The sequence below is a fragment of the Psammomys obesus genome, unplaced genomic scaffold (assembly GCF_907164565.1).
Source record: "Psammomys obesus unplaced genomic scaffold, mPsaObe1.curated_primary_1811, whole genome shotgun sequence".
In the NCBI taxonomy this organism is placed as follows: domain Eukaryota; kingdom Metazoa; phylum Chordata; class Mammalia; order Rodentia; family Muridae; genus Psammomys; species Psammomys obesus.
Window position 1 is genome coordinate 11,934,154 of NW_026596034.1, and position 25,786 is coordinate 11,959,939.

General features: G+C 50.9%; 3 protein-coding genes across 10 annotated transcripts in view; 2 read left to right on the plus strand and 1 right to left on the minus strand.

The window, feature by feature from the left end:
* Nucleotides 1-14,403, plus strand: part of Ndrg4 (NDRG family member 4) — a 37,636-nt gene extending 23,233 nt beyond the window's left edge. For 2 of the 5 annotated variants that reach the window (XM_055621042.1, XM_055621040.1), the window contains exons 4-17: nucleotides 5,552-5,657; nucleotides 5,916-6,036; nucleotides 6,117-6,179; nucleotides 6,356-6,416; nucleotides 7,973-8,059; nucleotides 8,142-8,198; nucleotides 8,489-8,592; nucleotides 9,193-9,249; nucleotides 9,335-9,386; nucleotides 10,228-10,275; nucleotides 10,419-10,454; nucleotides 10,596-10,647; nucleotides 11,871-11,909; nucleotides 12,664-14,403. In XM_055621042.1, the coding sequence (XP_055477017.1) occupies nucleotides 5,552-5,657; nucleotides 5,916-6,036; nucleotides 6,117-6,179; nucleotides 6,356-6,416; nucleotides 7,973-8,059; nucleotides 8,142-8,198; nucleotides 8,489-8,592; nucleotides 9,193-9,249; nucleotides 9,335-9,386; nucleotides 10,228-10,275; nucleotides 10,419-10,454; nucleotides 10,596-10,647; nucleotides 11,871-11,909; nucleotides 12,664-12,818 (1,038 nt within the window). In that variant the 3' untranslated portion in view covers nucleotides 12,819-14,403. Of the gene's footprint in view, nucleotides 1-2,445; nucleotides 2,599-5,551; nucleotides 5,658-5,915; nucleotides 6,037-6,116; nucleotides 6,180-6,355; nucleotides 6,417-7,972; nucleotides 8,060-8,141; nucleotides 8,199-8,488; nucleotides 8,593-9,192; nucleotides 9,250-9,334; nucleotides 9,387-10,227; nucleotides 10,276-10,418; nucleotides 10,455-10,595; nucleotides 10,648-11,870; nucleotides 11,910-12,663 lie in introns of those variants that run through there. The other 3 variants (XM_055621039.1, XM_055621041.1, XM_055621037.1) reach the window with 3 other exon arrangements.
* Nucleotides 14,404-15,476: 1,073 nt separating this feature from the next.
* Nucleotides 15,477-18,534, plus strand: Setd6 (SET domain containing 6, protein lysine methyltransferase). Its single transcript, XM_055621332.1, has 7 exons — nucleotides 15,477-15,868; nucleotides 15,946-16,087; nucleotides 16,205-16,399; nucleotides 16,527-16,647; nucleotides 17,459-17,639; nucleotides 17,730-17,872; nucleotides 17,992-18,534. Exons 1-7 carry the CDS (start codon nucleotides 15,490-15,492, stop codon nucleotides 18,295-18,297), a joined length of 1,467 nt encoding a protein of 488 aa, XP_055477307.1. The 5' UTR covers nucleotides 15,477-15,489; the 3' UTR covers nucleotides 18,298-18,534.
* Nucleotides 18,535-19,528: 994 nt separating this feature from the next.
* Nucleotides 19,529-25,786, minus strand: part of Cnot1 (CCR4-NOT transcription complex subunit 1) — an 81,340-nt gene continuing 75,082 nt past the window's right edge. For all 4 annotated transcript variants that reach the window (XM_055621331.1, XM_055621329.1, XM_055621330.1 and 1 more), the window contains exons 45-49: nucleotides 25,160-25,309; nucleotides 24,094-24,274; nucleotides 20,912-21,044; nucleotides 19,986-20,120; nucleotides 19,529-19,867 (exon numbers count right to left, since the gene is read on the minus strand). In XM_055621331.1, the coding sequence (XP_055477306.1) occupies nucleotides 19,789-19,867; nucleotides 19,986-20,120; nucleotides 20,912-21,044; nucleotides 24,094-24,274; nucleotides 25,160-25,309 (678 nt within the window). In that variant the 3' untranslated portion in view covers nucleotides 19,529-19,788. The remainder of the gene's footprint in view (nucleotides 19,868-19,985; nucleotides 20,121-20,911; nucleotides 21,045-24,093; nucleotides 24,275-25,159; nucleotides 25,310-25,786) is intronic.

The window sequence follows — 25,786 nt, forward strand, 5'->3', positions numbered from 1 at the left end:
GCCCTGTCCTGGAAGTCTGTCTTTGTTCCAAATGCGATTATGTGTGTGTCGGGGCCCAGGTAAGTAGATAAGCCTCGGGCGGCTGTGGATGGTGGGACCCTCTGCTTGGTGAAGGGCAGCAGTATCTTAACCCTCCTGCCACCCTGGGAACACTACATAGAAGCAGGTTTTGTTTGGTTTCTTTCTTACAGCTACAACGATGGCCGTTATCTGGGCCACAGCTGGGGAGCCACCTTTATGACCAGATTCACAGTGGCAGACATTGTCACTGTCTCTGGCCTTGCAGGGTCAGCTGCAGGAGAAAGAAGCAAGGCAGAGAAACCAGAAAGTACAAGAGCCCCCAGTCTAGGTCTGTCCGTGTCCTCCCCATCTGTTCCCATGTCGTCTCCACCCCCTCCCCCTGGCACCACCACCCTCAGCCTGCTTATTTTGTACAGGGAAGCAAGTGGCTCACAATGTTTGTGAGGGGATGGTGTCCAAGGGCCCAGCGTCCAGACACCCCAGTGACCGTGACAAAGCACACCCCGCCATAGCACACAGTCACAGTAGACTGCCTGATGTGGATTCTGGTGCTGTGGCTTCTAGCTGTGTGAGGCAGGGCAGCTTCCCACGTGTCTGAAGAGTGGCAGTACTTGGTAAGACAGCGCATTAAGCACTTAGGTTGGGGCTGGCGTTTGGGGCATCCTGACAGTTCTGCTCCCCTCGGTGGTCGTACCATGGGTCTAGAACGCCGAGACAGATATAAGCCCCGCTGCCCCTTACCTGAGTGAGAAAATGATTTAACTTCTGGGCCCAGGGCTCCTTGACCGTTCACTCGGGCTTCTGTGTCTCAGAATCAGAGTTAGAAACCTTGCCCCAGGACTCTGCAGACAGCCATCTGGGCAGACCTGACCCTGGGGTCTGAGGGTTTGTAGCCAGCGAGTTGGGCAGAAACAGGTAGATTGAAAGAGGCCAGTGTTGGGTCAGCATCTTCCTTTGGAGCCAGGGAAAGGGAAACCCCTCAGTAGGTAGTCAGGGAGTGGGTATGGATTGATCAGGGACCACAAGGAGTAGGAATTTCTTCTCCATTGAAGGATCATGGGAGGATGGGGGGGGGGGCCAGGACATGAGGGCCAGGGGCACTGTTCCATGTCTCTGTTTGGGAGTGACCTGGTCAGATATGGCACAATTCAGAAAGGTGTTGGTACCCAAGACAGAGGCTGCTACTAGGAGTAGCGCACATGACTGTTCAAATCAGGTCACATGAGTGTTCAAAGCAGGTCACCAGGCACCTGGGTGAGGAGCTGGCCACATTCCCCTAAGACCCACCTGGGTACAGGGCTATCAGCACAGATAAGGACCAGCAGTGCAGTCTTCCTCCAAGGAGACAGAATGGGGGCACAGGCACACAGCTCCCAGCATGCTCCCTGTTACTCTTTTTTTTTTCCCCCTGTTACTCTTGTTCTCCCAGCCCTGGGGCTCTCTCCTCTGTCACCTCCCTGGCCTACTTCCTTTCCTCAGCTCCCCTTGGCTTCCTGCTTCCCTGGATGCCCCATCTGTGTGCCTTAGCTTGTCACCCTGAGCCTGGCTGCCCAGGTGGATACGCCACGCAGCTGGGGGTATCTCGCATGTTTGTACTGACCGGCTTTAGTACACAGGGCTGGCTTGAGCACATGTGTGGGATGCAAGCGTTTCTACACAGCGCCTTTCCTCTCTCTTGCAGGGGCGTGAGATCAGGGAGGGCCCTGCCCTGCTGTTCCTCTGCTCCTGCAGACTGCCCAGCACCCCCCAGATCCCTAAGCACCACTTTCAGGGCTGTGCGTCAGCCCTGCGTATCCCTATAGGCAGGGTGGGAGGTGCCCAAGGAGAGAGACCCCAGTGGGTAGAGAAGGGGCAGACCCTGACACGGGTAAAGCCAAACCAGTTGTGTTCTTCTCCAACCAGTAGCTGTCCTCAAGGTCAGGTGACCTAGGCTGTCATTTTTGCTGGGATGGCTGGGCCCGGGAGTCAGGTCCTCTAGACACTGGGACTGGAGCCTTCACTGGACCTTTGCACTCCTGGGGGAATAGAGCCAAGTACTGGGGCAGGTCTGCCTACCCAGCTTCTCAGGCCAGGCCCTGCACTCGTACGCATATCAGTGAGCCAGATGTCTCTGTGTGCGTGGCAAGGGCTACCTGTGTGGTCCTAGCTGCTGCTTCCCAGAGCCACATACAGATATACCTGATGGACTGTTCCAGGTGCTAAACACCCCTGAGCTGCTGATGCTGGGAATCATCAGGATGCAGTGTCACTAAGGCAGGACGGGAGGGGCTAAAGGGAGACAGGATGAGTGAGGACCTCAGAAGCCAATTGGAGCCAGGTTTGTCTCCTAACAGCCAATGTAGGAACGAGGGCTCAGAATGAGCGAGTGGCTGCTCAGAAACCCTTTAGGGAGGAGGGACCAGCCTGGGCAGGGCTGGGATCTGTGTATAAAATCACCAGAGCTGTGCCCCATCACAGAGCTGAAGTCTCTCTCCCCAGCTGCCCCCTCCCTCCTGACCGAGTGACTCAGGCTTTTGTTTGCCCTTTCTGGTTCAGCAAATTCCCCTCCTCGGCAAGATGCCGGAGTGCTGGGATGGGGTGAGTGAGGGTCCGGTGGGGGCTTCGGGATGGGCAGGGAGGATGGGGCATCCTTATGACCTACAGAGGACAGGATGTCCTCCTGCCCTGTGTGGTGACATCTCTGAGTGCCTGCCTTCCTGGTCTGTTTAGGTCTTGGGTGGAAGGCTGGGTAAGACAGCTAATGTCTGTGGGAAATGCAGTGAGCGCACTGACCTCTGTTTGCTGGCTTGCATTCTCTGCCTCATGTGAACGCTGGTGTCGGCCTAGTTGCTTGGGGTCACTTGAGCTTGGTGTGTCCTCTGTGAGCCCCGGACAGTTCCTAGCAACTGTCAGGGTCGTGCCTGCAGGATCTGGTTGTGTGTGTGTGTGTGTGTGTGGGGGGTGATCTTGATGCCGGATAGCTGCAGCAGAGCATCATGTCTTCCTAAGGAGTTGCTTGTGTGTCCCCAGGGCACTGCAGTGCCAGGTAAAAGGGTGGGCGTCGCTGTCTTCAGGCAGGACTCTTGCAGGAGAATCAGGGAAAGGCTACACTGCTGTCTTTGACAAGGTTGGGAAGACAAGACTAGAGCACTGAGCTGGCAGGGCGTGGGGCCCCAGAGCACCTCCTCTTGCCATGGGGGAGGAGCAACAGCTACCCAAGCCCAGTGCTCTTCTTCAAGGAGGGAGATGCAAGGGCAGACTTGCCCTGCCTGCCTCTCAGGCCCCATGTCACTCATTCCTTCTTTCTTGTCTAGTCCTAATCAGCCCCTACCCTCCCATGCAGACCACGTTTCCCAGATTACCCTGAAAACAAACCATAATACAACCACAGCCATGTATCAAAGCCCTGTTCTAACCCTCTTACTCCAGCCCTCAAGGTCACTGGTGAGGAGAGAGACTGAGAGGGGACAGGGGACGCCAAAGCCCCCTCCCTTGCTCCCTGCCGCAATGCATCCCTCTAGCGCCCACCTGGAGGTGGGGGGGCTGGGCTCTGACATCACTGAGAGCCAATGGGAGCACTCTACCCTGGGAATTGAGGGGCTGACAGTCTTGTGGTCCTCAACCCTTGAGGCATGTTCCCCCCACACCCCTGTCTCTAGTCAGCACCCTGACGGGTAGGGGTACTCGGCTTCTGTCAGGCAAGCTAGGTCTGAGTTCTAGGCCCAGGGCTGGGGAGGATGAGGTAGTAAAGAGAGGTGGTTGGAAACATTCAGTCAAGGTCACTAGGCCTCAGGACAAGAAATGTGGTTGTCATCACTCCCTTGGCGCCCCCATGACCTGGCTAAAGCCAGTACTTCTCCACCAGGGAAGTGAACCTTAGCTACACCAGTGCTGTGACTGATGGTATCTACCTGGGGATAAGGACTTGGGCATCCATGTCAGGCTTGGGAAGGGACTGCAGACCACCTTGGCAGCAGAGGGCAGCCCCCCATACCCAGAGGGTAGACTTCTGGTTTTGGAGAGTCCCTAGGTCCCTGTGTCCTTGTAGAGCAAGAGCAGGCCCACCGCAGAGAACTGCCCCTTGGCAGGCAGTCACGCCCTATCCCTTCCTCTGGCGCTGAGAGAATGGAGTGACTGTAGCAGGAAACCCAGAGGAAGAAAGCAGCAGCTGGGGTGGGGTAGCCTGCTTAGAAGGTAGGTCCCTTGGGTGGACCTCAGCGCCCCCCACCTCAGAAAATGTTTCCCTCGGTGCAGAGCCTGCGCTAGTGTCTCATCAACCCTGGGCTCGACCTTGGGCGAGTCACTTATCCTTTCTCTGTCTTTCTGTAGAGCAAGCCGTAGTGGGCTAGGGTCCAGTTAGGAATAAATGAGGTGTCACATGTCAGGCACCAGTGACTAGAAAGCTTTATTTGGTCAAATGGGTCCTAAGAGAGGACAGGCCTAGGAAGCTGTGCTGGGCCTGGGCCTAACTGGGGAGCACAGAAAGATACCCTGGCATCCCAGAAGAATATGAATCCAGAGCGTGGCCTTGATCATGGGATCCTCACCACTTTGTCGTCTCCTCCTGGGAACCCAGTGTGAACATGAACACTGGACCTCGCATGTACCCCAAAAAGGCCAGTCAGTGGGAAGCTGGCTCTGTTTCTCCCATTCCCCTTTTCTGAAGCCAGTGCCCTGTCTGCAGAGTGGAGTCTAGGTTCCCTCTGTCTTGAGTGGCAGATAGGGAGCTTGGCCCATAGCCAGCACTCAGTAACCTGATTTTCTCTCATGCTGGCATCCGCAACCCCAGTTCCAGCTCAGGGCCACTGGCGGTGACACCAGGACCCCTGTGGTAGAGGAGAGGGTGTATTCAACTCTGAGCGATCTGTTGGAGTTTCCTGATTGAGTGCCCAGAAATGACCTTTTTACAAAAAGGCCAGTCAACAGGGTATCTCCTCAGAGTTCTGGGGTGCATACCGTAGCTCTCACAAAGCGTCTCTGAAGTGAGTTGAGAAGTTACTTGCTCTGTTGTTCAGAATCACACAAAAACACAGGACTAGACCTGAGCCACGAAACCAAGAGCATGGACTTAGGACCTGGGAGTAAGGAGCGTAGAAGACCTTGAGGGCTGGCATGTCTAGCCCTGTCTTACCTGAGGAAGGCCATGGAGATGCATCCCACAGGGCAAGGACTTTGAGGGAGCAGGATGTGGCTGACAGGGAGGCACTTGCTGTGGATTCTAGCTGGGGTGGCAGAGGCCGTTCTGCAGGAAGGGGCACACCTTGTAGGGTGGTTGGAGGTGGGGCTTGGCCTTCAGTGGCAGAGCCCTCTTGGGAGGGCTGGCCTCCTGACCCTGTGGCACGCTGGATGCGGAGCGGGAGCTGGGCAGTGCCAGGCTGATTTGTAGAGGGAATGAAGACTTTGTCCCTGTGCCGAACACCTCTGAGGAGGATGCTCCATGAACTTGTCGTCTGTGGGGTGACTAAGGGATATGACAAAGCCACCTTGGCTAGGGGCTCTACCACCTCATTCCCCAAGAACCAGAGTGTGCAGTGCCATCTGTCCCCTCCAGGAACACGACATTGAGACGCCTTATGGCCTTCTACATGTGGTGATCCGGGGCTCCCCCAAAGGGAACCGCCCAGCCATCCTTACCTACCATGATGTGGGCCTCAATCGTAAGTGCAGCTCCGTCCTGACCCACCCTGCCTGGTCCTGCCTGGAACTGCCAGAGCAGTGAGGTCTTCTCCCCTCTGTTCGTGGTCCTGCGGATCTCAGTTCCCCCTCCTCCTGTGACTCGGGCCCCTGCCTGAGATTCCCCACTGCACTTAAGCCCCTCCAGCCTGCCTCGCCTACCTGCTAGCCTGCAGGGCCCCTGGAATCCCCGGTGCCTGTCCTGTTTTCGCCCACTGAGAGTTGTAGTGGTGTCTTTGCAGACAAGCTGTGCTTCAACACCTTCTTCAACTATGAGGATATGCAGGAGATCACCAAGCACTTTGTGGTGTGCCACGTGGATGCCCCTGGGCAGCAGGTGGGGGCGTCACAGTTCCCTCAGGGGTAGGTACCCCAGAGTCTCCACTCGCTCCGGCCCTGGGCCCTCACTGTACCCCGGTCCTGAACGTGCCCTCTGCCTACAGGTACCAGTTCCCCTCCATGGATCAGCTGGCTGCCATGCTCCCGAGCGTGGTGCAGCACTTTGGGTAAGTCTAGCTGCCGAGTCTGGGCTGGGGGTTAGGGGGTGCATGCACCACCGCAGCTAGCCTGGCTCCAGCTGAGGGCCGAGGACGGACTGGGGGGTGGGGTGAGGCGTGCTCCAGCCAGGTTTCATGGGAAATGACATTACAGCTGTGGAGTGACCAGCCCTGCTCTACAACAGGTTCAAGTACGTGATTGGCATTGGAGTGGGAGCCGGAGCCTATGTGCTGGCCAAGTTTGCAGTGAGTTTCCCCAGGCCAAGAATGCGGTCCCTGGGCCTCAAGGGGCTTTCCCTGCTCTTCCCCCTTCTCTTCTCCCTTCTTTTTCTGCTGAGAAAAGCCCTGTTCCCCCCCCCCTTTTTTTTCCCTCCAAGGAAATTAACTTAGAAAGAAGGTGGGAAGGAGAGGCTTAGGGGAGGAGAGGCTGTAGGAGTGTGGCTCCATGATAGTGTTTGCCTTGCCCGGGTGAGGCTCTGGGTCCCGTCCCTAGCATTACACAAAAATATCTAAGCTAGATGGATTGGCGAGAAGGTTCAGCAAGTAAACCACACAAGCCTGCATCCCGAGTTTGATCCCAGGAGCCCACACAAAGGACGAAGGAGGAAAGGGACTCCACAGAGCTGACCTCTGACCTCTGCAAGAGCTGTGACATGCCTCACAAAGATCATTAATGAATGAAACAGAAAAGGGGAGTTCCTTGCCCCACGTGTTGCTTCAGAAGACTGGTAACTGCTGCCCACTTAACCGATCTCCAGAGCCAGAAAAAGGCTGTTCCCATGCGGTATGGTACAGACACAAACAGCCTTTTAACCAAACACTATACTTACATTCTGGTTTGAAGGTTTGTGACGCGTTTGAAGAGAACACATTTCAGAAGTAACAGGCGAGGCAAAGGAGGGCCTTCATCTCTAAAACCAGAAACTGTTTCAGGGTCTAGTCACTTACTGTTTAAAAGAAACATTAGCGTTTCCACCTCCTGGTTCTGTTGCAAGAATGAGCCATTTTTGTTAGCTGTTGACTGACCACTCTAGACCCTGCAGACTGCAGAGCTCTAAGTGTGCATGCCATCTCTTCTCCCTATGCTCAGGCCGACAGCTGGACAGGACAGCCTGTCCTGATCAGCATGGGCTGGCTTTGAAAAGACCAGTTTCTTCTATCATAGGGGCTGCTTGGGCCATAAACAGCAAGAAAGAAAACAGGTGTTTTAAGATGGGGCCAGCAAGCTGCCTCAGCAGGTAGAGGAGCTTGCCACCAAGCCTGACAACCTCAATTTGATCCTCTGGACCCACGTGGCAGAGGGAGAGAACCAACTCCCACTAGGGTCTCACTTCCCTACACAGACACGCTCGAGCACACACACACACACACACACACCAATGAATGAATGAATGTATGTAAGAAGTTTACAAGATTTAAAGATGTTTATTACCCAGTTTTACAACACCTTCAGAAACAAAATAAAAGAATTCAAAGTGTGTTCACGATAGAGTGTTTTCCTGACATGTATGGTAGGGCTCTGGGTCCCATCCCCAGGAACACACACACACACACACACACACACACACACACAAATACATACATGCACATGTATCAGAAAGGGTAAAAGGCTGCCAGAATCATGGATTCTACCTACATCAGAGAATTCTTAGGGGTGGGCAGCAAGGAGCAGCAGCAAGGCCCCTGGCATGAGGAGCCCCTGTATGGACCCAGCTACACGGAGTCGGCCTATCTGTGATATCTTGGAGACGTTACCAAGCCAGAGCTACAGGGCCTAATCTCCCTTTCTCCTCACTCTGCAGCTCATTTTCCCCGACTTGGTGGAGGGGCTGGTGTTGATGAACATCGATCCCAATGGCAAGGGCTGGATTGACTGGGCCGCCACCAAGGTGAACATCAAGCCTGCATGGCCTGGCCGCAGTAGCAGTGGCCTGAGACGGGCCTCACTCTGGCTTTCCCTCCCTCCTGCAGCTCTCCGGCTTGACCAGCACCTTACCGGACACAGTACTCTCGCACCTCTTCAGCCAGGTAAGTGGTGGATCGAGCTGCCGATGCGGCGTCCTCGCGTCCTCAGGAGCAGGGGCTACAGGCTGGGCCCTTGCCAGCACAGAAAGCTGTGGCAGGTGGAGCAGGGCTGGGCCCTAGCCCCTGCCTGAGGTGGCCTGAGGGAAACCTTCCTACTCCTGAGGCCTCTGCTCTGCTTGCCAGACTGCTCCTGCTAGGGGTGGGGCCAGGGCTGTTTGGTAGGTGACTCCCTCAGAGCCCTTCGTCCCCGCCCTTCTGCCCCTGTGTGCCCCCTCCCACCCTCCCGAGCCCAGGAGGAGCTGGTGAACAACACAGAGCTGGTGCAGAGCTACCGGCAGCAGATCTCAAACGTGGTGAACCAGGCCAACCTGCAGCTGTTCTGGAACATGTACAACAGGTGTGGTGTCCTCATCCTCCGTGGGAGGGGCAGGGCGGGCAGCACCATCCCCGGCCTGGAGAGGACATCTGGGAGAGGGCAGCTTTTTGCCAAAGGTGTGGCTTCCCCAGAGCAGAGAGGGAGCAGGGCCCTGGGCTCTGGTCACTGGGTTCTTGCTCTTCTCCTTTGCTGGGTGGAGAGAATGCCAGCAGCACCCTTGATCCCCCTGCAGGACTAGGTGCTCTGCCCCATACAGTGAGAAGCCAGAGGAGGTTAAGGGTTCCCAACAGTGCTTTGTGGAGCCCGTGACTCTTCTGAAAGGGCAACCCACTCCACTGTACCTTTGCTTTTGCAAACTTTGAGTGAGGAAGCTCCTGCCAGAACAACTACAGTGAGGAAGAGATGCAAATATTTAGTAAGGGTTGTTGCATGGGGAGTCCTGAAGCCACAGGGAAATGGCACATACCTGGCCTAGCTTGGGGATTCCAGAACGGAGCCATGATGATGATGATCCAGAAGGTCCTGTGTATGCAGAGCCGGTTCGTGCTTCCTTAGCTGACCAGTTGGCAGTGTTGGGATCCGCCCCTGGGATGCCCTTTTTACCTCTGCCCCTCCCCACAGCCGCAGAGACCTTGACATTAACCGGCCTGGGACGGTGCCCAATGCCAAGACGCTCCGGTGAGTGACTCCTGCCCTCCAGCCAGTCCCTGCCTCTGTCCCTAAACCCAGGCCGGGGGTTTACCCTTACCCCCGTGTCTCGCAGCTGCCCGGTGATGCTGGTAGTCGGAGATAACGCACCTGCTGAGGATGGGGTGGTGAGTGTGACTGCCCTGACCAGGGGTAGGAGGTTAGCGTCTGGGGCAGGCCCCAGTGGTGGGTTTCCCAGATACTCTCCTGCCACCTTCCATAAACCTGGCCTGGCCACCCCAGGTGGTCAGGGGAAGAGGCTGCAGAGTGGGTGGAGCTAAGGCTAGGGCTGCCTCGGGGTCCCTCCTCTCTCCCCTACAGCCCCCCTCAGTCTCCACATACTTTACGCTTAGTCCAAGGTCCACTTCCATAAGTGACTCATAGACGTCAGTACTCACCCTGGAGCCACCCAGGCCCTCAAGAGGGGCCCCATGCGTGTTCCTTCTCCCACTGGGGCTCTGGCAGCAGGCAGTCTCTGGGTGGGTGCCCATCATCACAGGTGCCTGGAGGCCCTGGAGCCCAGGCATGCTCAGAAGATACCGAAATTTTAAGGGCTCATGAGGAAGGCTGCGCAGGCAGGGTGTGTGTTGCACCAGCCATCTTGACCCAGGCAGGGTCCCTAGTGTCCCCTGCTGTCCCTTAGCTCCTCTGGACCCCACTATTCAGATCCTCTGATCATCCTGCTAGAGTGACCCTGGCCTTCTGGGTCAAACTCCTATCTCATTCCTGTCTCAATTGCAGTTTTGAGGGGAATTTCAGGCCCTCAGACCAATAGGCCTCCAGGGACTCAGGAAGCCCTATCAAGAGAAAGCCCGGGGCTGGGGCCAGGGGGGACCCTTGGACCTGTACCTTCTTCCTTCCTTTCCTTCCCCTCTTTCCCCTCCCTCCCCTCCTGCTCTCTGCTCTGGGCACAGAACCTGCCTAAGCAATGGAGCAGGGGCATTGCTACAGCTGGCTCCTTGTCCCCAGGTGGAGTGTAACTCCAAACTGGACCCAACCACCACGACCTTCCTGAAGGTGAGGCGCCCCACCCCGACCCCGTGCTCAGCTGCAGGGAGGGTCCACTGGCCAGCATGGAGACAGGACTGTGTGTCTGTTTGGCAGTCTGTCTGGGTGTTGGGAAGGGGCTGCTGAGCTCACCCTGCTCCTGTTCCTTTCAGATGGCAGATTCTGGTGGTCTTCCTCAGGTGACACAGGTAAGACTCTTGGGCCTCCTGCCTTTCTGTCACCCAGCCTGCTGGTGGGGGTGGGGGTGGGGTAGGGGGGATGAGGGCTCCCCATCCTCCCCACTGGTCCCAGGCAGCCAATCAGAGCATGTTCTGTCCATCTTACTGCAGCCAGGGAAGCTGACTGAGGCCTTCAAATACTTCCTGCAAGGCATGGGCTACAGTAAGTACACCTCCGCCCAGAACGGGCTAGGGACAGGGACACATCACCCATGTGCTGGGCAGACCGTGGATGAGTATGCTCTGTGTCAGCTGGGCCCCAAAAGCTGGGCCACTCTCCCCAGACTCTGCATACGTGTAAGGTATGTGTCCCAGGCCAGCCAGCTTCCCCGCCTCCTTGGAGCCTCAGGCACTATTCTGGGCCCAGTGTTAGGGCCTGTTTGGAAGAGGATTCTCCCTCCAGCCCTTGGGGGTCCAGGCCCGACGCTGGGTACTGTTAAGGGAGCCTGTTTCAGATGAGTCACCCACACCCTGGTGGGCCCTTTGTCCCAGTAGGTTAGTTAGCACCCAGGCCCATGGAGTCTGGGACTAGAAAAGGGAAGTGGAACCGCCTTCAGACTTGCTGAAGGTGAGACTGAGGATCCTCCAGGAACGGCTCTGTCCCCCGTTCTTCCCGAAACATCCCCTTAGGTAACAGTAATGAGACTCAGCCTGTCCCCTCCAGCCCCCGACACAGGTTCATGCACATGCACACACGCTCACACACAGGCGTGCACGTGATTCTGACGGCTCCTGTGTGCTTCCTGCACCTCTGGTTTCCTTCCTTCCAACACAACTGCAGGAGACGCACTGCTCTCCCTCAGTTTGGTGCCTCCCACCGAATACTTCAGCTTCTGCTTGGGACAGCAAATAGGGTCTCCTCCTGCCCTGGCAGCCTCCCAGGAAGAAGTAGGACAAAGAGAGGCGCACAGGCAGGCAGGGAGGACCACCCAGAGCTCCAGGCTGGGCTCGAGAACTCCTGGAGCTTGGCACACATCTGTGAGGCCAAGAAGGAGCAACACTTGTGAGCACTGGAGTGTGTCTTTGGGCTTCAAGAGAAGCAGAGCAGGCATCCCAGGAGTCAAAGGGGCTTTTGTGGTACGGCCTCCTCTCCTTTATGTGCAGGACTGTTGGAGTGGTGAGGGCACTGGGTCTAGGATGTGGCCTCTGTGGGCCTTCAACCACAGCCTGGGATGGAGAAGAGGGAGAGGCGGGGATCCAGAGACTGCAGTCAGTCGTGTCGTGTGGCTTCCGTGGGCGGCAGCGGTGGGCTTCCTGAAGCCCTGGCCCTCACTCCCTTGACTGTTTGTCTCATCTTGGCCCATCTCAATGCCCTTGGCCTGGCCCAATCTTCACCATGTTCTGTGTCCCCCTACCCTCGCCCTCTCTGGCTGTCTTCTCTCTTAGTTGCACACTTGAAGGACCGAAGGCTGAGTGGAGGAGCAGGTAGCCCCGGCCCCCTCCTGATGCATGGACACCCCTCCCCGCCCCTGCTCCTCTGCACTGCTGCAGCCACACTGTCTTGCTGTGGTTTGGAATCTTCTTGTGTCCTGCTCAGCTCAAAGCCCCAGAGGATCCCGGCTCTTCCGCAGACCCTGGTCTGCTCAGGGTTCTGTCCCGTGTGGGACCTGATGCTGGCTGATCTCAGAGCAGTTATCTCATTTCTAGGTTGCTGTGGGCTGCGGGGCTTCCAGAGCTTTGGGAGTTAGGAGCAGAACCTCGAACACAGTGCTAGATTGGCCTTGTAGGCATCCTGTCTGCCCCTGGCCCAGCCTCTAGGTGGACTGGCCATACCTACAGTAGTAGAGGCAAGATTTAGGGCAGGTTGCGGCTGTTTGTGGCCCTCACAAAAGCGACCCTGCCTTTCACCCTGTCACCCTTTAGATGCAGGTCTGGTTGGCCACACAGTGACTTCCTGTCGCAGCCCAGGGTGGCTAATCACCACCTGCCCTGCCCTAGCCATAGCTCTGGGTAGCTGCTGGGACCTAGGACCCTGCTAGCTGTAGCTCATTTGGCCTGCTCACTGTTGCTGGCCCTGCATGCCTCAGCCTGGTGGAGCCAGTGCCAGCACCCTGGCTTGGGATGGGCCTCTGTGTTGTGGCAAGACGGGTCTCACTGGCCGCTTTGCTTGCACTGTCCTTTTCTCGCCTGGCGGTGCATACCCTGCCTGTCCTCAGAACCCTCTGTTCTTTTTCCACAGTGCCCTCAGCCAGCATGACACGCCTCGCGCGCTCACGCACCGCATCCCTCACCAGCGCCAGTTCTGTGGATGGCAGCCGCCCACAGCCCTGCGCCCACTCAGAGAGCAGTGAGGGCATGGGCCAGGTCAACCACACCATGGAGGTGTCCTGCTGAAGCCCTCGCCCTGCACAAGACGCCTGCTTACCTGCCCCCAGGTCCCACTGCCATCTCCGCACCGGCTCATCTTCCCTTTAGTTTATTTTTGTGAGAGTGAAGGGGAGGACATGGGGTTATTTCTCTTTTATTTAAAAAAAAAATGAGGGGATCCACCTTAGAAAATACAGCAGAACAGTCTTGGGTGGTGCAGGGCTCACCGTACACACTCCCGTCTCACTCAGCGTGTTCATTGGTTGACTTGGCCCCTCTCACCATCCCACCATGGCCCTGGGATGGGGCCAGGAGACAGGACACAGTACTGAAGAAAGAGCATGGCCCACGCTCTGGGGCTGGAAGATGTGAAGACAGCATGGGGTTTGAAGATGGTGGGTGCTGATCTTAGGCTCTGATGTGGGTAGGAGTCAGACCAGTTGGGAGCCCTAGACCTCAGAGGGTCCCTTTTCTATAACCCTTGCACCAAGCACACCTATTCTGATGGAAGGAAGGGACAGTCATGAGGATGGAGGCCACAAGAGGGCGCTTTAAGCAGTTCTTTTCCTGGCACTCTCTGGGCAGGACAGGTGCTGGAAAGCCCCGAGGGCAGAAACCCCCATACTCTGCCACCCCAGGACCAGGTCCCATCCTGAAGATAAGATCACCTGGTCTCCTGTCCTTTGTGTGTTGTGCGTAGCAGAATTTCATGATGACCCCTTTGGGAGTTGGCAGGAACTCAAGAGTCCTATAGGCCCCTCTTGTCTCAGATACCACCAAGAGTGTTTGTGGTCAACCTAGTCAACCTGGGCCAGCGTGTCACAGGTGCCACTTGAGAAGTAAGTTTATTAGAGAGATCTGGCCCAAGACAGAAAGATACTATGACCTCTGCCTGCTGGAGGGGTTGGAGATTGCCTGGTCCTTGGGTGGGAGATGGCAGACCTTGAGGTGAACAAAGGTAGAGGCCAAAGGCTCTCAATGTCCGCAGCCTCCTGCAACCCGTAACTATGCTGTTTTCCTGTCTGCCCACCTTACCAAGTAGATTCTCCCAGCCCAGAAACTGGAGCCATTGCTTCAGCTTGGTTATTCATTCTCACCTACTGTCACGCCCAGAGGAGAAAGCCCTAAAGAGCTGTGTCTGTAGGGGTATGTCGTGGCACAGGCCGCCCCTTTCTGTAATAACCGTAAGCCATTTCCAGCGTGCTCTAGTGTCCCATGGAGCGTATTCTATCCCCGGTTCTGTTCACGTGCTTCCGTGAATACTGAACGTGACTGTTTGAAGCTGGTAGAATTAATCCCTTACAGTAGATAAGCACTCGAGTATTGGACATCTTCTTGCTGTGTTCCTAAGATATCTATAAATACCTATACATTATATATATATCTGTATATCAGGTTCTCCTGTGTGTGTGCTTTCCCACTGGTGGTTGTTTCCTCTTTGGTCAAGGTGAACTTTTAATGGAGTTCATTACTTTCCTCTCTGTACAAAGAGCCTAATTTTGTGTATTCTGGTGGCTGATAAGAGATTTTGAGGTGACAAAATGCAAAACAAAAACCCCTGTTGATGTAGAAAGTTAACTGTGCAGAAAAACTAATAAAGAAATTAAGTGTATGAGTGTGCTGTTTCTATCGCAAGGAAGGTTACCTGGCCACCTTGGCCTTGATGAAGGATAGCAATTGTTTCTCTGTGTATCCCTATATAGTCAGTGCCCGTTACAAACATTTTTGGGGGAGTGAGGGTTGGGCAGTCTCATTCTGTAGCCCAGTCTGGTCTTGAACACTCGGCAATCCTGCTTCAGCTTTCTGGGCGTCAGGATTATGTGGGCCACCCTGCCTAGTTTTTCTTTCTGTGGTGATGGGGCTTCAACTATGGTGTTCACACATGGTGGGCAAGGTTCTACCACGAGGCTGTATACTGTGGGACATAATTTTACCAACCCTGACGCTGGCTCTCAGTTTCGCAATGAGCAAATAGCTTAGTAAGGCCTCTTCAAAGCAAGGGCACACTACTTTGTTTGCTTGGTTTTTGTTACTTTGGAACGTGGTCTCAGTCCATAGGCTAGGCTAGCCAGGAACTCCCAGTAATCCAGTCTTACCTCAGCCTCCCAAGTACTGGAATTACACTGCCACCTTCTCCATATCCAACCATTTGTTCCATCATTCATTCACCTGGTATTGACTCCTTCCAATGTATCTGCTTCCACCCACCCCCGCGACACAGGGTTTCTTTTTGTAGCCTTGGCTGCCCTGGATTCGCTTTCTAGACCAGGCTGGCCTTGAACTCACAGGGATCTGCCTGCCTCTGCTTTTCCGAGTGCTGGCTGGGATTAAAGATGTGCGCCACCACGCCCGGTTGCATCAGCTTTTTTTTTTTTAGAAAGTAAAATGTAGGGTTCTATCATCTCTGCAGAAGAGTGAAAACAAGGGTAAGTTAGCAACTGTGGAAATGTGTGTCTTACTAGATGTGGAAACCTTTCAGGTCACTTCAAACACATGTGCAAACCGACTAACGGAAGGAAAGTCAGCGAGATAGAAGGTTAGCACTAGCGCCCGGCAGCCCGGCGGTGGACTGGGCGGTGGACTCGGGCAACGCGCGCTTTCTAGCCCAGAGCCGCTCAGCGGACGCACGCCGAGCCCCGCCCCGTCCGCTCGCGTTCTGCGGCGCCGGAAACGCGGGGAGGACGCGGCGCCTCGCGGCATGGCGGCCCCGGCCAAGCGCGCGCGGGTAGGTGGCTGCTCGTCCGTCGCCGCGCCCTGCCCGGCCCCGAGGGTTGCCCGCGCGCCCCTGCCACCTTCGGGTCCCGGGCGCGGCCACGTCACTTCCTTTTCCCCGCTGGCGGCGGCGGGGCCCAGCGGCGGCGAGCCCAGGGGCGACGCAGTGGCCGGCTTCCTGCGCTGGTGCGCCGGAGTGGGGCTGGAGCTGAGTCCCAAAGTGGCGGTGACCCGGCAGGGCACGGTGGCCGGCTACGGCATGGTGGCGCTGGAGAGCGTGCAGCCCGGGGAGCTGCTGTTCGCCGTGCCGCGCTCCGCGCTTCTGTCTCCCCACACCTGTTCCATCAGCGGCCTGCTGGAGCGAGGTGGGTAAGGGGCCGGGGGCTGGCTCCCGGACGAGCAAGGGAGTCGTGCTTGGGCCCTCACCCGGTGTCTTCCCTAGAGCGAGGCGCCCTGCAGAGCCTGTCGGGGTGGGTGCCGCTGCTGCTGGCGCTTCTCCACGAGCTGCAGGCCCCAGCCTCACCCTGGAGCCCCTACATCGCGCTCTGGCCAGAGCTGGGGCGTTTGGAGCATCCCATGTTTTGGTGAGAGCCGAGGGAAGGGCTTGGGAAAACCTGTTTCAGCTGCTTTGCTTTGGGCACGGGGTACCTGCTCCACGAGAGCTGCAGGCTGTGAAGGGCCTGGGTGGGCTGTCCTTGCAGGCCAGAGGAGGAGCGGCTGCGCCTTCTAAAGGGTACCGGTGTTCCGGAGGCGGTGGAGAAGGATTTGGTGAACATCCGTAGCGAATACTATTCCATCGTCCTGCCCTTCATGGAGGCTCATTCGGATCTCTTCAGCCCCTCCGTTCGCTCCCTGGAACTTTATCGCCAGCTCGTGGCCCTTGTGATGGCTTATAGGTCAGTGATTAAAGCCTAGAGGAGCAGACCCTCATCTTTAGAACATTGAGGGCCAAGGTGGGAAAGAACAATGAACTCCAGGCCCCTCACCCAAGACTGGGCCTTAGTTGAGTTCTCTTTGCGGCAGCTTTCAAGAACCTCTGGAGGAAGATGATGCTGAAAAGGAGCCCAACTCCCCCTTGATGGTGCCTGCTGCAGACATACTAAACCACATAGCCAATCATAATGCCAATCTAGAGTACTCTGCAGTGAGTGGACCTACGCCTGCTTAGGTTACGTGCATTACCAGTCAAATTCCTGGGCTCCATTTTCCTGCTCATGTAAAAGTGAGATTAGCTGTTCTCCTGTGTGCTTTTCAAGTCAGGTTACACTGAGATTGTGGGCACACCTTAAATCCACCAAAAATTCGGCCTGCCTTTCTGTCATGTCACCTCAGGCCCTGTGGACAGCATTTTGTAACAGCAGTAGCAGTACTTCTCAAAAGGTGGAAATGTTCATGGGCCAGAAGCAAAGTAAGGCCCCACGTTAAGTGTTGATCCTATGTGGACACACGTGTGAGTGTGATGTAAAAGCTGGGAAATAATCCGAGCTGGTGGCTTACACCGGTAATCTTAGGAGGCTGGGCATGAGTGAAGGTTCCAGGCCCAGACAGCTTCCAGTTTTAGTCTGTTTGTTAAGGCCTTATCTTCAGATGTGATATTCACCTAATCTTTTAAGACAAGATCTTACTGTGTAGCTCTGGCTACCCTGGACCTCAAGAGATTGTCTCCAGAGCTCTGGGTCTACATCACCAGGCCTGCCTTAACTTTGTTTTTTTTTTTTTTTTTTTTTTTTTAAGCTAGTGACGTTTAAGTGCAAATAAGCACACATAGATGCACCTAATATATACTGGGCTGACCTCTAAAGTTGGTTTCATTCTGGTCTGTAATACAGGGTATAACAGTAGACAGTGGTATGTAGTCTCAGTCCACAGTCAAATAGGCTCTTCTGAGAGGGAAGTAATCTTCATAGGCTGGTGGGGGCTAAGGCGTGTCCACAGCTTTTCTCTTTATACCCAAGGATTCTCTCCGGATGGTAGCTACTCAGCCCATTCCTAAAGGTCATGAAATCTTCAACACATACGGGCAAATGGCTAACTGGCAGCTGATTCATATGTACGGTTTTGCTGAGCCCTACCCTGACAACACAAATGACACAGCTGACATTCAGATGGTGACAGTCCGAGATGCTGCGCTGCAGGGTGCGTCTGCCCACCCCAGGTTCATAATGTCTGTGGAAGCACGTGCCGTGCTCAAGATGATGGTTGATAGTTTCATCCATTACTTCATAGGAACAAAGGATGAAACTGAAAGGCTGCTCTTGTGTGAACGCTGGGATTTCTTGTGCAAACTGGACATGGTAGGGGAAGAAGGAGCCTTTGTAATTGGTCGTGAGGAGGTGCTGACTGAAGAGGAGCTAGCCACCACACTCAAGGTAGAGGGACAGGGATGCCAGGGTATGGAGTGCTGGTATTTACCCAGTTTTCTATAGTGGCATGTGTGTTAAAGCTCACAGATAGTACATCCTAAGTAAAGGACCCATGTTCCATGCAGGTACTGTGCATGTCTCCTGAGGAGTTTAGCGCCTATGAAGAGCAGCCTGGCTGGGGAGAGGAAGAAAGGGAAGAGGACGGCCTGGCCATCATAAATATTCCCAAGCTCCAAGAGTCATGGAGACGGCTTCTTCGAGACAGCGTTCTGTTGACCCTACAGACCTATGCCACAGACTTAAAAACTGAGCAAGATTTACTTGGTAATAAGGAGGTCTATGCCCAGCTCAGCTGGCGGGAACAGCAAGCCTTACAGGTCAGATATGGTCAGAAGATGATCTTATATCACTTGTTGGAACTCACAAGTTAAAAGCTTCCTGAATACCCAGCAGTGAGAAGCTTGGTTTTAGGCTCATGTTTTGTTGGAAATTTGGGACTTTTGATGTTAGGCAGTTAAAAGGAAGCGAGTTACATGTGGATATTGTAGGACTGAGCTCACATTTGGTAATCACTGTCAATTAACTCAGAACATTCTATTCTTACTAATTCCAACAGATTTAATAGATTTAAATAGTAGAATTTAATAAATATCATGGACGGAGCTCAACTTTGAGAAGTTCAACCTTTCTGATTCCTGTAGAGAACTTAAGTGTGGCTTACTGTACCTTCAATCTAGTCTAAAGTTGGCTCTCAGAGTCACAATGCACCCTTTAAGGACATGAAGGGCACCCAAACCTCATTTGGAAAGGTAAATTTTAAGTGGAATTGTTTCAAATACTACCTATACCAAAAGAACACCTAAAGAAGTTTTAAAATTCAGTTTAACCACACAGATTTTCTTGCTCCAACAGCTTCCTCCTGTTGAGGCAGAAAAGATACACAAAAAGTGAGGCAGGAGATGGGTACACAGTAGCAGGACTCCAAAAGAATAAGTAGCAATGGAAAAGTTTGGTCATTAAGTGACTGGACTGTCCACTTTTCTTCCTCACCAGCACTGGCTGCTGTTACTGAGAAAGGCACAGTGGACTCGTGTGCATGTTATGACTTTAATGTTTACCGGCTTCACACATACAAAAAAGCTGAGCTAGGGCCCAGAAACTGCAAAGGCTACAAAATGTAACATGGGCCTAGCTGTTCACCAACATTTAAGATCCTTACAAAAAGAAGCAACTGTATTTAGTCCTTCTGACTTCTGTTCTTTAACTAGTATTTCCAGCCTAAGCATGGTGATGGGGCCCCAGACCAGAGATGGTTCCTCTTCAAGTATGTTCTCCCTCAGGACCAAGAAACAGATTCAACTGCTTTGCCTGTAGGTAGCTATGGAGAAAGAAAAGCCACACAATCCCCCATGGGGCTCAACCTTCCTGTGTTCCCAGCCTACCAATGTAACGTGTCTACATTTTTAGTAACTTTTCCAAGCTTCCCTAACTACATTTTTAAAAAAATGTTGTGAATTTAATATTTTGCTATTCTTCAGAATGTCACAATTTGATGCCAGAAGACACGATGTTATGCCCTGATGCAAGAGCACGCCACCAACTGCCTATCACAAGGTACTAGTTTATGTACTTTGCACAAACCCAAGAAGTTCCAGACAAAAGTTTTCTCTTTCATATATTTACACAAGTTCAAAATGATATTCACAGCATCTTCTAAATTTTGGCCAAGAGTCAAAAAAAAAATGCATTTAAACTTTGGAACTTGCCCACATAGACAGGAGACCAACCCCAGCAGTTGATGGGGCAGACACCCAAGAACCAAAGGGCTGGGAAAGTCAGGAGGAGCTGAAAGGATTCTTCAGTTTATGAACTTGGTTCAGTGGGACCAAGGTTGATGCCGCTGCAAGGGAAATACAGTTCATCTAACTGGCACCGGTCCCTTCCATCACTTGCTGAGCCTGCTTCTGTCCCATGCAGCACTGTGCAACAGACTGGAACAGCCTGTAGAGTGGAGACAAGTAAAAATTAACTTCAGCAAACTTTAGGCCTGAGGGTATCATGTGCATTAGCTCTAACTGCCTTTTCACTCAGACCCAAACAGAAGCATTTTAAAACTCACTTTTCAATCTCTGGGGCACAGTGTACAAATTCATGGTTCCAGAACTTGAATGCTGGGTTTTTAATCAGCTCAATGAAGGTAATAAGAAGACCCCAAGGATGTGGCCTATTTACAATCAACCGTTCCAAGAGAACCCTAAAATGGGGTACAGAAGAGTTAGTTAATATATAAAGAAACAAAATCACAACTACGCCTCCATTGCCTTTATTAATCCACTTAGGATTTTTAAACATTTAGCATATGTAAATGGGTGAAATTCTTCCTATATGTGACCTGCTAGTAGCAAATTCTATGTTCTCACACTTCTTATTTCCTGGGGGCAAAAAAAAAAGGATCAAAGCCTTTGCTGCAGCTTTAGACATAATTACAAACAAAATGATACACAGTTATTCAAGCATGCAATAAAACACAGTTCAGGTATATATAAGGATCATGGGTGCCAGATAGTCGGGTGAATAGGTAAATTAGAGCTTCAAGGTATGTGCACCCCAATACATTATGCACCAACTTCCTATACATAGTTTAAAAAGAAAGCAAAATATAACCTTTTAAGACCTTAAAACAAAGGAAATCTGCATTATTCAGATTCATGGCCAGTGCTACCACCAAGAAACTAATGTTACTTTTACCATAAACTAGTCCACAGCTTTTCAGAGCAAACTACTGCCAGTATCAACTTGTTTTATAATTCCTCAGACCTGGTTTTCTAGGATAGTAAAGTGGGGAATGCATAGAACTCCATTCAAAATACAAACCAGGCAGCAGTGGCGCACACCTTTAACCCCAGGGCTTGGGAGGCAAGACAGGTGGATCTCTGAGTTTGAGGCCAGCCTGGTCTACAGAATGAGTTCCAGGACAGCCAGGGCTACAAACAGAATACAGGAGAGAAGAGCCCTTTTAAGGCATCTTGACAGTAAATATCTCACCTCGTGATCTGTTCCTGGATTGCCTCAGTGTTTGCCTCGGCAAATAGGTACAGCATGGTGCAGCTGAAGTAGTGAGTGTGGCTGTTTGGGTACCGCAGCTGGTTTGCAATTGCATTTAAGAAAAGATACCGGCCTAGAAATTAAGGAAACTAGATTTAGGGTTCACCCCGAAAGGCCAGTATAGGAGACAAATGCTTCTGTTCAGGCTATGGTTTCTCAAGGGGACCTATATATCAGGGAGCTCACTTTAGCAGTACAGACAGAATCAGCATGGTCCTTATACAAGGATAACACGCAAATTTGTGAAGGTTATTCTAATTTTGTGATTTATTAGTAATTTCCTGGATCCCAACATGTTTTGCTTCTGTAGGTTTTATTTGCAATGCTTTTTCCATGTTATAAACCAGCAAAATTCTTAGATACTTATAAAATATTTTACTGAAAATCTTAAAGGGCCACAATAGAAAGCTGGTTCTGCATTGTCTCAACATCCAACCAGCTAAAACATTCTATTTCATGTAGCACTTGGAAAATTGCTATGTATACTTGAAATCACAAGGACCCTTAAACACTTCCCTAAAGGATGTAAAATATCCAATTTCCTTCTGAAAAGAAGACTGGCAATACCAATCTGTCGATATCAAAATTTATTTACCTTTTTAAGATAATGTAGCAAAGTTAAAAGTAATAGTCTTTCTAAAGTATACTGTAAAAATGAGTGGCACGGCCACTATGGAAATAAATCAGTGTGGAAATTTTCAAAAAACTGTATGTATGGCCCAACCATACACTGCTTGGCATATGTCCAAAGAACACAATCTAGCCTATTCCAGATACTTGCTCAGCCTCGTTCACTGCTACTCTATTCACAGTAACTAAGAAATGGAAATGCCTAAAATGTCCTTCAACCAAATGAAGGTATACATTTACACTTTGGACTACTTATTCAGACTGACAATGCTCCCAAGAGCCAAAGAAAAATGAAATCATAAACTCGGCAGGTAAACGGATGGAACTAGAAAAGATCATACTGAGTGAGAAATGACAAACACCTTATGCTCTCTCTTTGGAGGCTCCTACCTCCAAATGTTCAGAGTACTTATCCTGGAGTAACTTCAAAAAGCAGGAAAATAAAAAGGGACCACTGCCTGGGGTAGGGGGTGAGGGAGCAATAGGAGGAAAATAGAATGCAGGGAAATGAAAAAAGGCATATTAGCCATTTTTTTAAAAAACTATGATACATTTAAATGAAATTTTCTAATACAGGTCAACAACACTTCCAATAATAATAATAATAAATATCTATGAACACGAGACAGGAGAAACCCTCTTGAGTGGTTGGGTCAGGGCTGTCCAAGAGACTCATAAAACAGACAGACTGTTCTTATTGACTTTGGTTGCCCCAGAGATCAAAGCTAAGTTTCCCACTGCTGAGCCGGGAACTGACTTGTCTCTTCCCTGAGAACTAGCCTTCAAGGCATTAGAAGACTCCATGTAAGCTTTCAAAGGAGGGAGGAAACCAACAGTCCTACACAGCTGTCATGCTTGTGAACCACACCAATGACCAGCATGGCATGACACTAACGGTGCAGTAGTGGCGCATATGCTTTGGTGGTAACTAACAGCTTTCAACTAGACTTAAGACTCACTTAACAAGGGTAATTATGCCTGGTATCGGAAACCTAGCCAAGTACCCAGAGCTAGTAAAGTCATTGATCTTATTACCAAAACAGCATGGTCTCTAACTACACTCTAAATAGTTGTCCATATACCCACAGGTAAATGTGGTTCTAACCTCTCATCAAGGAAACTTATCTTTGCAACAGAGACAACCAAATCAATCAAAATGGTAAGCTGGGGAACTCAAAGCCAATGGAGTATAGCTACAGATAGATCTACAGAACACTTCTATACCTAATACTCAGGGAACATGTGTGGGGTGGAAAGACTCTTAAGAGCCAGAGATCAGAGAGTTTGCTCTGAGACTGTCTCCTAACACAGTCAGAAGCTGTACTCATAAAACCTCAACTATGATGCTGAAACATGAGCTGAACAAAGATAAGAGGCATGTTAAACAGAAGAAATCCCATGAGGACTCAGCCCTAGATAAAGAACTACAGGCAAGTAAGGAATGCAGAGGGTGGGCGGAATAGTCTTGTCTTCCCAAGAGCACAGCAACTGGCTATCCAATGCCAAACAGTCACCCCTGAAAACATACCACACATACAAACATACAGACTGAGCAGGTTATGTTTTAGAATATATATATGTAGGCTGGAGAGATGGCTCAGCAGTTAAGAGCACGTAACTTCAATATCTGACACCACCCACAGACATACATTCAGGCAAAACACCAATGCACATAAAAGTACATATAAAAAATATATGTGGTCTGAAGTGACCCAGTGGATCTGCCTGACATGTCCCACTTGTGACACCATGATGGTATACTAGGAAAAGGCTGGATTCTGCTACATCCAGTTCTTCTAGATCTGTGCAAAAACAGGGAGGGATGCAGAAAAAAAACTGTCAGAGTGAAGGAGCAGTTGACCCCGATTGAAGCATGAGCTGCTGGATATTCAAGGTGAGAACAAGTTATGGCAGACTGAAATCCTTCTCACTTCCTGGGGATAAAACTACTCATCTTGATAAATTGACATGGTTCAATCTCATGCAGTAACAATGAAAAATAAGGCTATGAATTTGAAAGGAAAAAAATGAGCAGGTTAGCACCTAAGCTGGGAATCCTGGATATTGACCACTGAAAGAAACCAGGAGACAGACCACAGTGATTTATACTCAATACTTGCTATACTAGAAACACTTAAGTTCTAGTCCTTAATCTTCTTATACCTTATATTTAGTAACACATTCTGTTTCCTGGCAAGTAGATGCTAATAAACAATGGAAAAAACAGGCTAATGAAACAGTGCAGTATGAGCCTCTGATGTAGGCTACAAAAAAGAACATACTTATTTTTACATATTTTGTTGCAATCAGGCACACCAATATATTTACTGACAAAGCAAGATTTGGGGTACTTTTCTTCATGCTTTATTAGAAAAAAAAAATGAAAAAACGAAAACACTGTATTGTGGCTTAAAGAAACTTTCTATTCTTGTGACTGCATCTGTGGCAAAATATAGAAAATCTCATGCTGCAAATTAGCCAGTTCCACTCACCCTCAGTATCTAGGTCCACAGCCAGATTCTGGAAGATGTCCATGTGTGCTGAGTGGGTAATGGTGCTCATTGAAGGCGTGCTGCCCTTGTTGTGGATGTGTGCAATGGCCTGAGTCCCTACATAGAGCACCAGTGCATTGATAAGCTGGAGGTTGTAGCGATTGCCAGGCTCATTGGATACCTATATGGGCAAAAGAGAAAACTTTCACCACAGAACTAACTGACTAGCACTACTACTTCATTCTTTCTTCCAGAAATAGGACCTCACAATGAATCTCTAGCTGGGCTGGAACTCAGCGAGATCCACCTGCATCTGCCTCCCAGGACTAAAGGTATGCATCACCCTGCCTGGCAGCACTATTTCTCAATCTTTGTCAGGCTCCCAAAAAGGAATACATAGTTCATATTCTTTGTAACTTAAATATAAGAAGCTTGCTCAAGATTGTGAGCTATACAAATGTACAGCTGCCCTAAGCATGCTTCTACCGGGAAACTTGAGTTCCTTGGAGAAACCAAGTATGATCACTTCACACACGGTAACTACAAAACAAAACGTGTTCATTCAAAACAAGCACAACCTCAATTAAATAAAACTGTTGAAAGAAGTCGTTGCACAATGAGCTAACACTAGAAAGCCAATTCCACTTCAAGTCACCCCACAAAGCATTAACTACAATCCCATTGTTCAGAAATGCTTGTCAGGTCTTACAGGAAAGTGATGGCCTTTCCCGAGTGGTCTCATCTATAGCTGTGTCAATGATGAACTATTAGGAAAGTTTATAACCCAGTTAGGCCCACCTAACAAACAGGTATGACAATATTTTGGTGTCTATATAGGGTGGGTTATTTGGGAGGCTAAGTCTTGCCTCCAGGTTGCCACAAACTTGTGATCTGTCTGCCTCAGTCTCCTCGGAGCTAACAGGCATGTATTGCCACATTCAACTTCAACAATGTTTCTAAATCTGTAAATGAGCCACTAATCTGAAAATGGGACAGAGAATGGATAGTGCACACAAACTGCCCTGTACAGAAAACACGCAGAGAACTTCAAGTAAAACCAATTAACCTGTAGGTTACTGCGCAGATCTGACAGAAAAGTGACCGGGGATCGTGTTTTAAGATAGGAATCCAAATCTTTTTTGAACTGAGGTGGCATCACTCCAGTGAAATTGGTGAGGATCCGAGGTGCAATGTTAATTTCGCTCAACATGTCCACCTGCCACAAATATCAAGAATCAGAATCAAGCACAGAAATGTACACATTATACCTTTGATAGCAATGTTAGAGGGCTTTCTAAAATTTCACCTACGCAGACTATGATTATTACAAATCAACCTTTTCCTGTCACATAACGTTATATATATTTCTCATTACTAGAAAAAAGTGGTGGTCTCATTTGCACCATTAACCAATTTTTCCAAACTTAGATTTCAAAGACATTACACACTCACTACCAAGAGTCCTGAAAGTCTTAGCCAATTATATGCTTTTTAAAATGTACAGGAACAGACCTTAGAAAAGAGCTAAGAGCAAATTAAAAAGGCTAGTACTTTATGTAAATGGTGGTATAATTTGTAAATGGTTCCTTTTTCTTAAGTAATTTAAACACTAGTGAAATGTGCGCATTGCAAAGTTCTTCAGTTATATAGCATGGGACCAACAACTGTCAATAATTAGACACTATCAAAACCA

Bases quoted from the DNA above. Each gene is read 5' to 3' on its own strand.
- Setd6 (XM_055621332.1), top strand. From the start codon at position 15,490: ATGGCGGCCCCGGCCAAGCGCGCGCGGGTAGGTGGCTGCTCGTCCGTC. The intron at 16,400-16,526 runs GTCAGTGATTAA...TCTTTGCGGCAG, and splicing joins GCCCTTGTGATGGCTTATAG to CTTTCAAGAACCTCTGGAGG. The intron at 17,640-17,729 runs GTGCGTCTGCCC...ATTACTTCATAG, and splicing joins CCGAGATGCTGCGCTGCAGG to GAACAAAGGATGAAACTGAA.